Genomic DNA, 16921 nt, shown 5'->3' with positions numbered 1-16921 from the left:
CTTCACAGTCATGCATGCTCCAGGGAAAACCATTCATGTTCTATCACTGAAGACACTGTAGATATAAAGGAGATTTTCAGAAAATCTCCTTTATACAGTACTTTTAAAATTGTGAACTATCCTATATTCACATATGTGAAGTATCCTAAAACTAATAATAAAAATGGAATTTTTAAAAGCCCTTTTTAACCACTTCTTTCTCCCCAGTGCATTTACTCTCTCAGCCACTTCTAGTTCTTTGCTTTTCTCAACTCCTTTAAGCTAAGTTGTTTCTTTTCTCCCTTCTTTCCACCTTTCCATTATGTGTGTCAGCTTTTTTCAATTGGAACAATTCTGATCTCTCTTCCTTCTCTCACTTTCTTCTTCACCATTGCTGTATTTAGCAAAACAAGGACCCAGCAGCCAGCTGGACAAACCTTCCTCCTAAGAGGGACAGGAATGATTATGATAATTTATTTTGTATTCTTCCCAAATTCATACTATAAAAATTATACTATGTATGCAAATAGTATAAGATCGAAGCAATGTTATCTCAATCTCCGTAAGAGAAGTAACTTTTAGAAATTTCAGAAAACCATTTAAACCATCGTAAGTAAATATGACAAGTGAGAAAAATATATTCCTTGGGGACAATTGTGTGCTAATCTACAAAATACCTCCTAACCTATTTTTATAGGTCTGTAGCTCCAGATGTCCTCCTTCACCAATAGCCCATTTTTTGTCTCCTGCTGGCATTCAATGAAATACATTCACTTGATGGGATTCCATAATTATTCATTTTAATAATACCAAAATAACTTAAAACACTAGAATAATGAGAGACTGTCTATTCCTCAAAACAGGAGTGTTTATTTATATCCTTTTAAAATCTTAAATTTAAAAGATGTTTGTAGAGCAGATTAAACACTGAACACTGGTTAGCATCAGAAACAAGAATTTATGCTATGATGTTAACAATAAAAACTCTCATAGTACATTAAGATTTAATAATTTGATATGTCTACAGTTTTTACAGGAGGAAAACTTCAAAATACCTAGACATAATAAATCTTATGAGTTATATAATACCTGATTGTCAGTTATAATTTTATCTCATCAGTATTCACTATTTCAGTTTATAATGTATAATGCTTAAAATTCATAAAACTATGCTAAAAACACTAAAAATTGCTCTCTAGTAATTCAAATATTTGTTACTATCCAAATTTATAATTTTATATATAAAATTAACTTCATGAAACAGAGTTCTGACTCTGAAGTAATTTTTTTTTTTTTAGGATAAAATGCATGTAGTAAACTTTTCTGTCACAATACATTATTAACATGTGATTAGCAATAATTAATTCAAACAAATCTTATAGTCACATTAGTATTTTCCAATAATCCTGTCCTCCTGCCACTGCCACTACTAATTACCTTGTAGACATCAACAGTTTAGAATACATACCTCTTGAGCAAGATCTTGTGCGTTGGAGATAAGAGGAAATGGAGGACTGGCCTTGTTCATGTGTACTGTGATGGCATTGTGTATCTTAAACGCATTCTGGAAATCCTTATTTTGAACAAGTTGTAAAAGCAGTAAAATATCCTCCTGGCTCTGAGAATCTACCAACGTATGTTGGATATGTTTAAGCGAAGAAAATAAGTCTTCTATTTCTAGTAGGAGAAGAAAAAGGAATCCAAAAATTGTTTCAGTATTAATTCAACATGTATTTCAAGAGAAAATTTATTTGAACCAGTAACAATTTAAGTTTTCAGAAAAATACCAAAATATGCATATATTATTGAGTGTCAATCATGGTCATTTTATAGATTTTTAAGTAAAACATTTTTAAAAAAATCACACAACAGAATAACTTGCATTTTTACAAAGGTGTTTTAATTATAAAACTAATACATGTTCACTATAAAAACAAGTGAGGGAAGGAATACAAAAATTAATAAATTTAAAACTACCAATAATCCCACCACTTAGAAATATTTTTTTCTTAACATCTTATTTCCTTTTTAACAGTACATTATAAATGATTTCCCATATCACTAGTCTTTTAAAATATTTATATATAGGCCAGGTGCAGTGGCTCACACCTATCATCCCAGCACTTTGGGAGGCAAGGTGGGCGGATCATGAGGTCAGGAGTTCAAGATCAGCCTGGCCAAGATGGTGAAACCACATCTTTATTAAAAAGACAAAAAAATTAACCGGCTGTGGTGGTAAGTGCCTGTAATCCTAGCTACTCGGGTGGCTGAGGCAGAGAATTGCTTAAACCAGGGAGGTGGAGTCTGTAGTGAGCTGAGATTGTGCCACTGCACTCCAGCCTGGGCTACAGAGCAAGACTCCATCTCAAAAAAAAAAAAAAAAATTTATATATAATGACTGCATGATATTCTACTACATAGCTAAATCATAATTTATAGTAACCATTAAACTAAAGTTGAACATTTAGATTGCTTCCAATCTACCATAAAAACAAGCATTCCAGTACATAATAATCAGTGCTACAGATAAATTTGTCCCAGATTCTTCATAAAGTAATTCCCAGAAATAGAACTTTTGGATAAGATTCTGACATTGTTTAAAAGTCAAACAGCTTTCAAGGGAGGCTTTACTAATCTGCATTCCATTAGCAATATTTTCACCAATTTGAGATCATTTAAAAAAAATCTTCTATTTGACCTACTAATAGGTAAGTTGAGGTTTATTCTTATTTACCAGGCACTTGTTTTGCAGTCTATACAACTCTAAAGAATATGTGAGTCTCCTAAAGTTGTACTGAAAGTTGTGGGCACGTGTACGTGTACTGTATCTGCCTGTTAGTGTGCATGCCTAGCACAGCACTGTTCTGGAAAATATTATTCCAAAATGGTTAAGAAGCACTGGTAGTCTCTTCCCTGCTCCCAAACAGGCTGTGTGCATGTGTGCGCATATGTGTGCATATATTCTGTCATATTTGTTGGGAATTGTTTTCTAGTATTTCTATTTGTCTCAATTATATTTGTGGTTGCTTTTATTAATTTCATTATAGAAGTTTTCAACTCCTTTTTTCCTTTTTTTTTGAGACAGAGTCTTGCTCTGTCACCCATGCTGCAGAGCAGTGGCACAATCTCAGCTCACTGTAACCTCCACCTCCTGAGTTCAAGCAATTCTCTGCCTCAGCCTCCTGAGTACAGGGGATTCCAGGCATCCACCATCACGCCCAGCTAATTTTTGTATTTTTAGTAGAGATGGGGTTTCACCATCTTCGCCAGGATGGCCTTGAACTCCTGACCTCATGATCCGCCTGCCTTGGCCTCAGAAAGTGCTGGGATTACAGGTGTGAGCCACCACACCCAGCCAGAAGAGGTTAACTCTTATATGTTAAGAACGATCCCTCTTTTTTCCTGTGTGATTTCTTTAACTGTTTCTATGCTTATAAGCTTCTTGTAAGTCATTAAAAAATATTTATCTAGATTTCTTCTAGCTTCTTATAATTTCTACTTAACTATTTAACTTCTATTTAATTTTAATCCATTTGGAATTTATTTCAGCATAGATATGAAAAATTTTAACTTTATTTTTCTTCAAAATAACCAATGATTCTAATACTATTTATTAAATAATCATTCCTGGCCAGGCGCAGTGGCTCATGTCTGTAATCCCAGCACTTTGGGAGGCTAAGGTGGGTGGATTGCTTGAGTCCAAGAAGTCGAGACCAGCCTGGGCAACATGGTGAAACCTTGTCTCTTTAAAAAATAATAATTTTTAAAAATATGAAACAGTAGCCAGGCATTGTGGCATGTACCTTAGGCCCAGCTACTCATGAGGGTGAGCTAGGAGAATCCACTGAGGCCACGATCATGTCACTGCATTCCAGCCTGGGCAACTGAGTGAAACCTCGTCAAAAAATAATCAATCATTCCTTTTCCACTGATTTATAATGCCACCAAATTCTTACACATCTTAGAATCTGTCTTTATTTCACTGGTCTATCAGAACTATATTGTCTTATTATAGTAGCATTATAATGGTTGTTCATATTAACATGACAAGTACCTGATCTTTATACATTTCTTGACTACTGTAAATTAGTTGTAAGTCACTTTCTTTCACGTTACTGCCCATTCTCTCTTTCCTAGTCTTCCAAAAAAGAAAAGTCCTATTGAGATTTAGACTAAAATTAAACCTGTAAATGTGTCTAGGAAGAACTTAGAGCACATACCAGGACTTATACAATCAAAGACATAGTATAAAAAAGACATGGGAAAGTATCTTCCTAATGTGCCTTGTTGTCAGCTTTCTTCTTATAAGGCCTGCAGAAATACTACCGACTCTTAATTATCTTATATGCCAAAATCTGAACAGCAGTTAAACTTTTAAATAGATTCTAACAGTTCTTCAGTTGATTCTTGAGGTTCCCTATCTTTCCTGCCCAAAATCAAAAGAACTTTACTCACTCTTCCTTTTAAATATATATATATATATTTAGCCTTCCTTAGTTTATATATATAGTTGTCCCTTGGTATCAGTGGGACATTGATTCCAAGACCTATCACAGATACCAAAATTTGCAGATGCATAAGTCCCTTATATAAAATGGTGCAGTATTTACATATAAGGTATACACAACCTCCAGTTACCTGAAATCAGCTCTAGATTACTTATAACACTTAATGTAAATAGCTGTTACATTGTACTGTTTAGAGAATAATGATAAGGAAAAGTATTTTTAGAAAGACTTATTAGACTTAAAAGTCGGCCAGACACAGTGGTGACTCTTGCCTATAATCCCAGCCCTTTGGGAGGCTGAGGCAGGTAAATCACATGAAGTCAGAAGTTTGAGACAAGCCTGGCCAACATGGTGAAACCCCATCTCTACCAAAAAATACAAAAATTAGCCAGGTATGGTCGTGTGCTCCTGTAGTCCCAGCTACTTGGGAGGCTGAGGCAGGAGAATTACTTGAACTCGGGAGGCAGAGGTTACAGTGACCCAATATCACGCCACTGCACTCTAGCCTGGGTGACAGAGTGAGACCTGTGAAAGAAAAAAAAAAAAAGAAAAGGAAAGAAAAAAGAAGGGAGGGAGGGAAGGAGGGAGGGAGGGTGGACTACTTTTTTCCTTGTCATTATTCTCTAAACACACACATACATGTGTGGTCATCAGTAGTTTAAAATAAAGAAAAATTGGGAAAAACAATTAAAAGTCAAAATTATCATTAAAATGACCTACGAAGCTGTGGCCCAAGGCTAGATAAGAGCTGAGAGATAGCCAGAATTTACCCATAAGCTAATATTAAGAATAGACAGGAAGAATAGAAAATGTCAGATTCCATCACATAAATGAGGTTACCAAAGAATTTCTTAACAGTGCAAAGAATTCCCTAAGAGATTAAAGAATTCAACAGCCTTAAAGTATCTTAAAAGCAAAACATGAAAACATTTAAATATCTTAAGAGAAAAAGAAATTACAAAAGAAACAAAGCAGTCAAGCTTCGTAGAAGCTACAATCTTGTGAGGCCTAGAATTCTCTGAAAAGAAAATTAAAATACTGTTTAATTGAAACAAATTTTTTTTTTTGTAGAAATTGAGTCTATTACTCCTGGCCTCGAGCAATCTTCCTGCTTTGGCCTCCCAAAGTGCTAGGATTATAGGTGTGAGCCACACCTTGCAAGGCCTTTAGTAATTGTTAAAAGGGCCTCATTGCCAGGCGCAGTGGCTCCCACCTGTAATCCCAGCACTTTGGGAGGCTGAGGCAGGCAGATCACCTGAGGTCAGGAGTTTGAGACCCAGCCTGACCAACATGGAGAAACCCGGTCTCTATGATAAATACAAAAGTAGCCAAGCATGGTGGCGCATGCCTATAATCCCAGCTACTCAGGATGCTGAGGCAGGAGAGTTGCTTGAACCCCAGAGGCAGAAGTGAGCCAAGACTGCACCACTCCACTGGCTGTTAGGGTATTTTGAAAAATTGAGAGCCTCAGATCTTACTGCTAACTGAAATCAACAAGCAGCCTTAGAGAGCCCAGAAGGTTATCCCTATTGGGTGTCTTCAACCTCTGGGGAATTAAAAATTTTTAAGGCCAACAGTTTCTGCATAATCTCTTCTATGTACCAAAGCCACTCACAAGGACAGTAAAATACTGACATTATTTTGAAAATTATCTGCACTTCTACCTTTTGGCTGTAACTACTGGTATTATTTTGTTATGCTATGTAGCCTTTCTAACTTTTAAAATGCTGGTCTAACCATAGAGATGACACTGTAAATGTTGTTTTGCAACCTATTTTTCAATTCCTTGGAATTCCTAGGATAAAATTATTAATCACATAATAAAAACCATTTAACATTTTGATACATACTGCCAAGCTGACTTCTGGATTTGTACCAATTCATACCCCTGCCAGTAATGCACATGATTGCCTATTTCCACAAACAAAAATCCAATTAAGAGTGATCAATCTTTTAATTTTTGGTGATCTGGTACGACTGAACATATTTTTACAAGTTATAGCCATTTGAATTTCTTCTTTCATCCACTTTGTTTCTCTTCTGCCCATTTTTCTACTAGAGTGCTTTTTAATAACTAGAATTAAACTGATATTCCTCAAGTCTTAACTAGAACATACTTAATATAATTTCATCCTTTCTTGTTACATCAGAACAATGGCTTTTAATCCAATATACTTATGAAAAAACACTAAGGAAATCTAGAAGACCTATTTTTCCAGAGTCCTAATTCAATCATAAGCAGAATCTCCAGGGTCTTTTTTTTGAGATAAGGTCTTGCTCTGTCACCCTGGCTAGAGTTCAGTAGTGCAAACATAGCTCACTGCAGCCTTGAGCTCCCAGACTCATGTGATCCTTCCCACTTCAGCCTCCCCAGTAGCTGGGACTGGGACTACAGGGACTACGCTATACCCGACTAATTTTTTGTAGAGATAAGATCTCACTGTTGCTCAAGTTGGTCTTGAACTCCTGGACTCAAGTGATCCACTCACTTTGGCCTCCCAAAGTACTGAGATTACAACAGGTGTGAGCCATCATGCCCAGCCATAAATGGTACTTTTTAAAAGCACTTCACATATATGTATTATTCAACAACAGTTACTTTTCTTTTCTTTTTTTTTTTTTTGAGACCTGGTCTCACTCTGTCACCCAGGCTGGAGTATAGTGGCACAATCACAGATCACTGCAGCCTTAACTTCTCAGGTTTTGGCAATTCTCCCACCTCTGCCTCCCAAGTAGCTAGGACCACAGGTGCATTCCACCACATCTGGCTACTTTTGTACTTTTTAGTAGGGATGGAGTTTTTGCCTGGTTGCCCAAGCCGATCTATAACTCCCGAGCTCAAGCGATCCACCCACCTTAGCCTCCCAAAGTGCTGGGATTATAGGCATAAGCCACCCCACCCAGCAAAGAACATTTAATTTTCTGTTCTTTCCACACACTCAAAGAAATGTTCCATTCTTTGATGGATATATCTGTTACTTAAAACAAACAAAAATCCACCCAAGTTTTTCAACATTCTATACAATTCCACAGGAAATTTTTAAAATCCATTCAGATGTAACTAAATCAGTCCTGTCAAATAACTCTTTCATAATAAAGATGAAGACACAGAGACAACAAAGAGGACAGAGAAAAGAAAATCCCTTCCCCAATCCCATACAGACAGACAACAGACACAAGAAACAATCACATGGACAGAGAAATAAAGAGAGAAATGAAGAACCACAAGGCTAATGAGGAAAGACTGACATAGGTGCTAGATTGGGAGTGTTTCAAGAAGTAAGGCAGGATGGAGGCACTCTGCCCAGGAGAAAGTAGAGGGAGGCATAGCAAATCTGGCTTTAGTAATAAATTCCAGTCTGTAACAAATTTCTTACGAGGAATTTCTTTATATGTAGTTTAAATTCTTTGCCCTGTACTTGGACCTATTTCCTCTTACCTGATTTTTCAGTAGAAATTAAGTTTCCATCTTCTCTAATATTTCATGCAACACTTAACTCTTGATTATATAAAAGAAAGAATATATTATTCTACAGTAAGAAAGATCACTTACATTTGGCTTTGGGATACAACTAATCAGATAAATACAAACATACACATTGGTCAACAAGTCTACCCTCCTAAAATGTCCTCCCTCCTTGCCCCCTCCTGGCAGTCTAAAATGTAAAAGAATGAAGACTCAAAAACAGGCAACAGAAAGCAATCACCCAGTTACTTTATCAAAAATCCTGCCTTCAAATGCCTAGAACTCTGGGTAGCCATGTGGAAAGATTTTTTTGGTTATTAAGGGCAAAAAATCTTTTACCTAAGGAATCTTAGATAATAGAAGATTTTTATTACCTAATGAATCTCATTTGGATTGGCTTTATTGATTGACTGATTGATTGAGACAGAGTCCCGCTCTGTCTCCAGGCTGGAGTGCAGTGGCACAATCTAGGCTCACTGCAACCTCCACCTCCGGGTTCAAGTGATTCTCCTGCCTCAGCTTCCTAAGTAGCTGGGATTACAGGCATGCGCCACCATGCCCAGCTAATTTTTTTGTATTTTTAATAGAGACGGGGTTTTCACCATATTGGTCAGGCTGGACTTGAACTCCTGACCTCAGGTGAACTGCCCACTTCGGCCTCCCAAAGTGCTGGGATTACAGGCGTGAGCTGCCGCACCTGGCAGCATTTATTTTTATATATTACTCTCATTTGCCCCATATGAAAACAGACAGCTTCTAGAGACTTATACCCAGTATTGAGATTCTCCATTTCATTGTATAAAAATTCTGATTCTTTTAACCTGTCCTCAGAAATTTCAATTCCAACCAATTTCATGACTTTTTTCTGAAACTTTTAAGATTTCTTTTCCCCTAAACTATAAGGTCAAATATGATACTCAGACAGGGAACTTAATATTACTAAGTATGAGGAAATTATATCAGTTTCCAGTATATCTAAATGTGGAATCAAAATTGTAGTGGCTCATGCCTGTAATCCCAGCACTTTGGGAGGCCAAGGTGGGAGGATCACTTGAGGCCAGGAGGTCGAGACCAGCCTGGGCAACATAGTGAGATCCCATCTCTACAGAAAATAAAAATTAAAAAAAATATTTTTTTTTTAACCTAGATGAATGGAAAAACAAGATGTGGTATATTTGTGCAGTGGAATATTAATTCATCCATAAAAAGGAATTAAGTACTGATTCACACTATGATATGGATGAATCCTGAAAACATAACAGTAAATGAAAAGAGGCCAAGTCACAAAAAAGCCTATGTTATGTAATTTCATTCATATGAAATGTCTAGAATAAGCAAATCCAAAAAGACAGGAAGTATATTCATGGTTGTCAGGGGCCAGGTGGAAGAGAGAATAGAGAGTGACCAATAATGGGTACAACATATTTTGGAATTATATAGTAGTGATGATTACACGACCTTGGTTTTGGTTTGTTTTTTTAAGCACTGTAGCCTCAATCTCCTGGGCTCAAAAAATCCTCCTGCTTCAGTCTCCCTATTAGCTGGGACTACAGAAGCGTGCCACCATACCCAGCTGATTTTTTTTTTTTTTTTTAATAGAAGACAGGGTCTCACTATGTTGCCCAAGCTGGTCTCAAACTCCTGGGCTCAAGAGATACTCCTGCCTTGGCCTCCGAAAGTGCTGGTATTACAGGCGTGAACTACAATGCCTGCCTGCACAACCTTGTGAGTATACTTAAAATTAATGAATTCTATAGTTTAAAAGATGGAATTTTATGGTATGTGAATTATATCTTAATAAAGCTGTTATTTTAAAAATGAAATAAAAAATTAGTGGTTAACATCCACAAATTAATTTTATGAACTACAGGGTCAGATGATTTCTCTGGTAGCTTCTGGTTCTCACAAAAATTAAATTTCATTCAAACCTGTAGTCTGCCATTTACTCAAACACCTTTTTTTATTTGGTGCTCAAGAAAATCAAGAAACCAAGGCTCAGAAAAATTAAGTTAACATGTCCAAGGACAATGGCAATTCAGTGACATCAAAAAGTACTGAAATTCAGTTCTGACTCTAATATCCCTGCACTTTCCAACATGCAAATACATCATACATTTCTGAATGTGCCATAAGTCAGTGAAGCAAATCTTTGCAGGAGGAACTAAGTTTTAAAACCTACTACTACTTAATAGGTGGAATGAAATTTTAATGCATTGTGTCAAAGACTGAATGAGGTAGCAGTTATTTTTCTATAGAATTATGTGTACTTAATAAACAAAATTTACATGACTATACATATACTCTAATGAATTTTTAAATCTTTAGCTCTAATTTTAGTAACCATAAAAAGGAATTAAGTAATTTAAATATGATAACAGATTTAATTAATTCACTTCCAGGAGGGTAAAATAATTCCCTAAAGGAATGGCTAATAACATTTATTTGGAAATATCTATAATAGCTAAACAAAAATTTGATAGTAAAAATAATTAACTTCTCAGACGCAGGGCCAAACTAAAACTCAAGATTTTCTGGCACCAGAATTTTGTCTGCTGGCTTTAAATAAATTTTACCTTAAAGCCAACCTTTAAAAAAGTTTATCACAATCACACAAAATTCCAATATGCCCCATGGTCAATCAAAAGTCAGTTAAATGTCAGAAAGAAATGTGAGAGAGCTATTTTACTTTAAAATGTCAATAATCTTTTGACTTAATAGTTTGAATATCCAGAGACATCTGGCAAAAAATATGCAAGCATTAATTAAGACTAAAACATGCTACTAATTCCTTGAAAATATTTTGTTCTTTAGATTTATTTTCCCAGTGTTCTTCCCCATGGTTTTTCTTTCCTTCTTCACACTAATAGTATCTCATAGAAGATTAGAAAGCCCGTAATTACAAATTTCAAGTCTTTTTATTAACCACTAAACAGCTCACCACGGATATATATGGGTGTGTCTGTGTGCCCTTTTCTGACACTGCTTCAAAGATATAACAATTTTATAGTCACATATATGATAGATGGCAGTCTTCCTTAGTTTCTTTCTTTAAGTATTCTAGCTACTGTATTTCCTTGTCCACATCCCTGGCCCAAAATTACTTATCTGAGAACACAAAAACAGTGAAATCTATTATACAGAAATATCTGAAAATTACACTACTCTAGCTCAATCCACTCTAACCTGCATTCTTTTTTTTTCCTGAGGATTTCTCTCCCAAACTAGTTTGTTCTGATTATGAAAAAGAACAAAGAGAATAATATTTGTAGCAAAGCAAGCTTTAAAAATAACGCCAATTTTAAAGAAAGCCTCCCTAATATCAAAGTTTTTTTCTTTCCATGCTTGCCTACATGCAGAATATCAACGTTTTTACCCCTTATAATACTCATATTAATCAGTCATTTGAAATCTAGTTTCCATATCACTATTTTTTATCTTTCAAAAAAATTCTGCTTTTAAACAAGAAAATTCAGTTCATCCTTTGAGTCTTTTCTATCAATTCCATCCCTGTAATTTTATCATCATCCATTGCCAAATTTACAAATACTTTTCATTAAAAGCCACCCAGACCATTAATCTTGCCAATCACATTTTCAATTCTTAAAAGAATATTTTGTCTACTCACGGATAAAAGATGATGTATTATTTAGAAACTGAAGGCTTTCTCTCAAAGAAATAAATCAGTTGCCCAATCTTCCCTCATTTAAAACAAAGTTGCTGTTTCTGGATGTGACAAAGGCTGAGCAGTTGTCTCCTGTCATATGGGTATTAATCAAATACTAGCAAGGAGACACAATGTTCAGGGAGTACTTCTCTTACAGTTTGATGTGTTAGCAGATTATGAACAAGAAAAAAAAAGTTTGGTAAAAAGCTTTTACACTTCATTTTTAACAAAAACTTAAAAACCTGAGGCTATGACTGACAACAACAAACTATATGCTAATTTCTCATGATTCTTACATAACAGATATTTGTGTTGAATATATTAACATAAAATCTATCATTTATTTCTCAAAACACATTCTCTTGTCCAAGAAATGAATTACAAATACCTGGTATGACATTTCAAATTACTTTAAAATAAAATATATAAAACTGCCTTAAATTCAAGAACCACACAAAGGTATTTTTTAAAACCACAGCGGATTACACACTGGAATAGAGGTATCCTTTAATCTGAATTTGTAGAAAAGTCAGCAATACAAACAGAAAAAGGAAAAAGCCAAAAAAAAAAAAAAGTTAAGAGAAATGATCTAATTTTCTGTGCTTAGGCAAAACAAAACCATAAACCCAAATCTTTTCCCTTACTAAGTGAATCTGGCTGAAGCTATATTTGTTTCTTTACTGTGATTACATGAATATTACCTATCAGATGGATACTTAATGCCTGATTCTAAGTAAACCAAATGGACATGGACAATACATTAATCTTAAGGGAATGTAAACAGAAAAACAGAAGAATCAATCCAGGTTTGCAACAGATGTGACAAACTTTTTCCAATAGAATATATTCAGAATATTTTAATAAATAATAATAGAGTGGTGGGAAATGAAGACTAGTAAGAAGTAATCAGGGATGAAGTATTTTTACTCTAACAAAACCCTCAGGAAAAAAGAACATAAAATTCCTTAACATAAAATTCCTTCACATAAATGCATTAGAAAAATATGTAATCTTTTAGCTTTCACTGTAATCATAATATCTGAAGGCATTTAGCAGACTTTACTATGACCAAACACATATCTATGATTTCTTAAAACACAGAGAAGCATGTACATATGAAATGTGGATCCTGAACAAAAATTTATAACAAAGAAAAGCAGATGAGGTGATGTAGTAGAAACTGCTCCAAACTTGGAATAGAGACTTACTGAGGAACAAATCTGCCATATACATGGTATCTTTGGGCAAATTGGAAAAAGGTGATCTATTTTGGGTAGCCACAGCTCTGGCCTGGTGATTGAAGTTCTGGCTGGGTATTGGTTTCCAGGCAAACCTTTCACTTTGTGCAGTACATCAACATCAGATCTGGCAAATTCAAACTTGGCTCTACCACTGGTGTCTTTAAAAAGTTGTTTAACTAAGGTTCAATTTCTTTATCTCCAAAATGGAAATTAGAGAGTACTGTTAGCAAGATTATTTTATTACATGAAACAATGTTTGCTAAAACACTTAGTACAGACTCAACAGACGCTTAAATGAATGGCAAAATGACACTGACAATAAAAACTCTCTCATTCTACAAAAAAGTAGAAATAACTCTTTTTTCATACCTAAAAAATAGCAAACCACCGAAAAATTAAATGCACTCCTAACACTAGTTCAGTGAGTCCTTAGGTGTATGTACACGTGCAAGAAGGACGGGTGGTAAATTCAATGATTAAATATTCTAAGTTTGACACCAACTTCCCTTGTAGATTCACAATGCCTACTAACATTCTAACAGCTATGAGAAGACCTGTAATCAGAAGCTACTTAGCTTATTTAGCCCAGAATTCTCAAAATGCATTTGGTCACAGAATTCTTTTTTTTTTTCCATAGAACAGAATTTGGGGATATATAGAAAATACCATTTTTATGTTTATGATGCTATATGAATAATAACAGTTCTTTTTACTGACAATCATTAATTTTAAAAATCGAAGAATTTAAACTATAGTTACTAATTTCATTACAATTTTACAAACTTTAAGGAAATCAGAAATTCAAAATCTGAAAATTGTTTTTTAGTATTTTGCTTAAAGTTTGTGAGTTTTATATAAAAGGTAAATTTCAAGGCTTTAAATATTAAGGCCACATGTAGAACTCTTTAATATCTAAAAAACATATTACAGTGACTGAACATTTAAGTCACATGCTTTTAGCTCTATGTTGATAACAATAAACAATAGTTACATGGCGTTTCCAAGAAAACAAAAGATCTTGGTCTGAAATTCAAATTGACATTACTTACATTCTCTTAAATCCGCTTCCTTCCCATATACATTATACCGCACAGATAAATTAAAGCAAAACGTTTTCTATTATCCCTCTATTTTTACTTACCTAGTATTTTCACAGCATAATGAGGACTTTCTAAGACAATTCCTTCCTCTGTATCAAACATAGGGTTATCTATTCCCGTCTTTGGAGGAATTTGGGCTAGCTTCTTAAGTCTCATGGAAGAATTAAGGTCAAGTTCTTGCTTTTTCCCTTCTTCTTCTCTCCTACGCCTCATGTCTTCCTGTTGTTGCCGAATACGCTCCAACTGTGCACTTCGACGTATTGGCATCATCCTGGTGCCCAAATCTCCGGGGCAGTCAACAGCCATCTCTCGGTGCTTCTGATGTTCCTCTGGTGATGCAAGATCAACATTTTTTACTTCGCTGTCTGACTCCTCTGTAACATGCCCATTCATATGGGATGTTGTCATGGTTATCTATAAAAACCTGTACCACTTTTTACAAATCAATTTTTCCTAATGGCCAATTCTCTTGATTCTGTAGTATAAAATCCATGTTACTTCAAAAAAAAAAAAAAAAAAAAAACTTCTCACATCACATAATAATGCTATGAAAAAGTATCCATGAAGGAAATCTAAGGGGAAAGACGGGGGAAAAAAGTATAAGAATTACAATATAAAAGCAAGTTTTTACATAGCCTACTTCTAATCTCCATATAACATAGAAAATAGTAAGTATATAATATTATTTTGCTATGTAGATTAAGTATTTTCATTTTTACAGATAATGGTGAGGAAATCAAGATTCCCCTCTCCCCCAAATAGTCCCCTTCCAAGAACGTGAAACATACTATTCAATTTTAAAGCTAAGAAAAATGATATGTAGTGCTGGAAAGTTTAGCAAAGTGGGAAGGTAAAAAGTCTGCAGTATTAGCTTGGTAGGGAACAGGCTGCTTGCTTAAAACATAAAAAGGTGCTTTAATCATCTTTTAGTAGTTGTCATAACACAGTACCTTATGCTCAACAGTAAACATGGGATTGAAATAACTTACTAGCTAACCACTAAAGAAACTGATGAATGATCAACTGATTTGGCATATAGCAGCCATGTTTGTACCTCATTTGAAATATAAGCAGTATTCTGGAGGATAATTCATTCATGTTTACGAGTTTTTGAGATGAAGAACACCCCCAAACTTCAATTAGCAGCTGAGGCAGCTACAAGACAAAACTACATTGAGACAAGGATTACATGGGTTATCAGTCTTTATAACTGGTCCTATTTAAGGAAAAAAAAAGATTGGGCTGGGTGCGGTGGCTCATACCTGTAATCCCAGCACTTTGGGAGGCCAAGGCAGGTGGATCCCCTGAAGTCAGGAGTTCGAGACCAGCCTAGCAAACGGCGAAACCCTGTCTCTATTAAAAAAAAAAACAAAAACAAAAATTGGCCAGTTGTGGTGGCAGGCACCTGTAATCCCACCTACTAAGGAGGCTGAGGCAGGAAAACTGCTTGAACTTGGGAGGTGGAGGTGGAGGCTGCAGTGAGCTGAGATCACACCACTACACTCCAGCCTGAGTGACAGAGCGAGACTCCATCTAAAAAAAAAAAAAAAAAAAAAAAAAGCTGGGCACGGTGGCTCAAGCCTGTAATCCCAGCACTTTGGGAGGCCGAGGTGGGTGGATCACGAAGTCAAGAGATTGAGACCATCCTGGTCAACATGGTGAAACCCCCGTGTCTACTAAAGATACAAAAAAATTAGCTGGGCATGGTGGTGCATGCCTGGAGTCCCAGCTACTCAGGAGTCTGAGGCAGAAGAATTGCCTGAACCCAGGAGGCGGAGGTTGCAGTGAGCCAAAATCGCGCCACTGCACTCCAGCCTGGGTAACAACAGCAAAACTCCGTCTCAAAAAAAAAAAAAAAAAAATTGGGGGTTAACTCCACAAGGATTCAGTTATAGAAAATGGTAGTGTCTGTTACCACTCAAAAACTTTTGAGAGTCATACCGTATAGCAAAAAGATCACAGTAAACAGGAAGATAACTGAATTTTTAATCCTCTAGTTTTATGATTTAAGACCGTTTTCTCTTTGACCAAGATTCACCTGGAAACTTTATTCATAGGATTGACTGTTCTGAGTTTCACGAGAGATAATGTATACTTACATTAATTGCCAGTATTAACATGATTCTCGTATTTTAAAAATCTTTCAGCATATTTTAGAAAATAAAAATACTTTACCAGATAACTCTGGCTTTTCATTAAGCTATTTCTCAGGCATAAATAGGCAGATTGTTTACATATGTGTAAACCCACACTTTAAATTTAATTAGCCTTTTTTTTTCCCCCCTCTCACTCAAGAGCAATAATACTTACAATAATAAACCTACTACCTCGAGTTGGGCATCACTTTAGTAAACAGGTGGTTAGAGCACAATGCCAACTAAGCAAAAGCCAGGTTTTCAGACAATATTCCTAGTGCCAGCCAATCTTCTCTCAAATATCTTGGGTCATAGTGCAAATAAGGACAGAAGACAAAATGCTTAATACAAACCCAACTAGACTATCAGGAAAACCACTAATCCAACAATCAGGAAAATGGATGTCAGTTACATGAGCCATTATTAAAACTACCTTTGCACAAAAATTTTGGTAGAGTTTTCTGTCTTTCATCCAACTTTTGGCTTCTTTCTTTCTAAATGTGATCTATACACATAAGTACCTTATTTACCATTAGAGTGCCTTCTTTTTCATTAACATGCCAGCTATTTGATTTATGTTAGGCACTGACTATATGCAAATGCAAATTCAGCTTTTTAAACGTTTTTCCTTACAAGTAAGCAGAAAATTATGTAGGAGTTACTGCAGTGTTATGCTTAATTTTAAAAATCGAGGAGTGTACATATTTTCAGAAAATTAAAACCCTCAACCCTCGCTATAACAATTACTGGATATTAAAAATCAAATTTAATAATAAATGATGCATTTTAAACTGATATATATTAGATATATATATATACAATTATGAT

At 35.3% G+C, this 16921-nt stretch overlaps 1 protein-coding gene across 17 annotated transcripts in view; it reads right to left on the bottom strand.

The window, feature by feature from the left end:
• PALS1 (protein associated with LIN7 1, MAGUK p55 family member) overlaps nt 1–16921 on the bottom strand; it is a 108748-nt gene that overhangs the window by 41851 nt on the left and 49976 nt on the right. For 6 of the 17 annotated variants that reach the window (XM_078335216.1, XM_009006202.4, XM_009006205.6 and 3 more), the window contains 2 exons: nt 14000–14287; nt 1448–1656 (listed from right to left, as the gene is read on the bottom strand). In XM_078335216.1, coding sequence (XP_078191342.1) covers nt 1448–1656; nt 14000–14264 — 474 coding nt within the window. In that variant the 5' untranslated portion in view covers nt 14265–14287. Of the gene's footprint in view, nt 1–1447; nt 1657–13999; nt 14531–15012; nt 15127–15220; nt 15312–16921 lie in introns of all 17 variants that reach the window. The other 11 variants (XM_002754025.8, XM_009006199.5, XM_009006198.4 and 8 more) reach the window with 5 other exon arrangements.

The sequence above is a fragment of the Callithrix jacchus genome, chromosome 8 (assembly GCF_049354715.1).
Source record: "Callithrix jacchus isolate 240 chromosome 8, calJac240_pri, whole genome shotgun sequence".
NCBI classification, from domain to species: Eukaryota; Metazoa; Chordata; class Mammalia; order Primates; family Cebidae; genus Callithrix; species Callithrix jacchus.
This window is presented reverse-complemented; position numbering and strand designations above follow the sequence as displayed.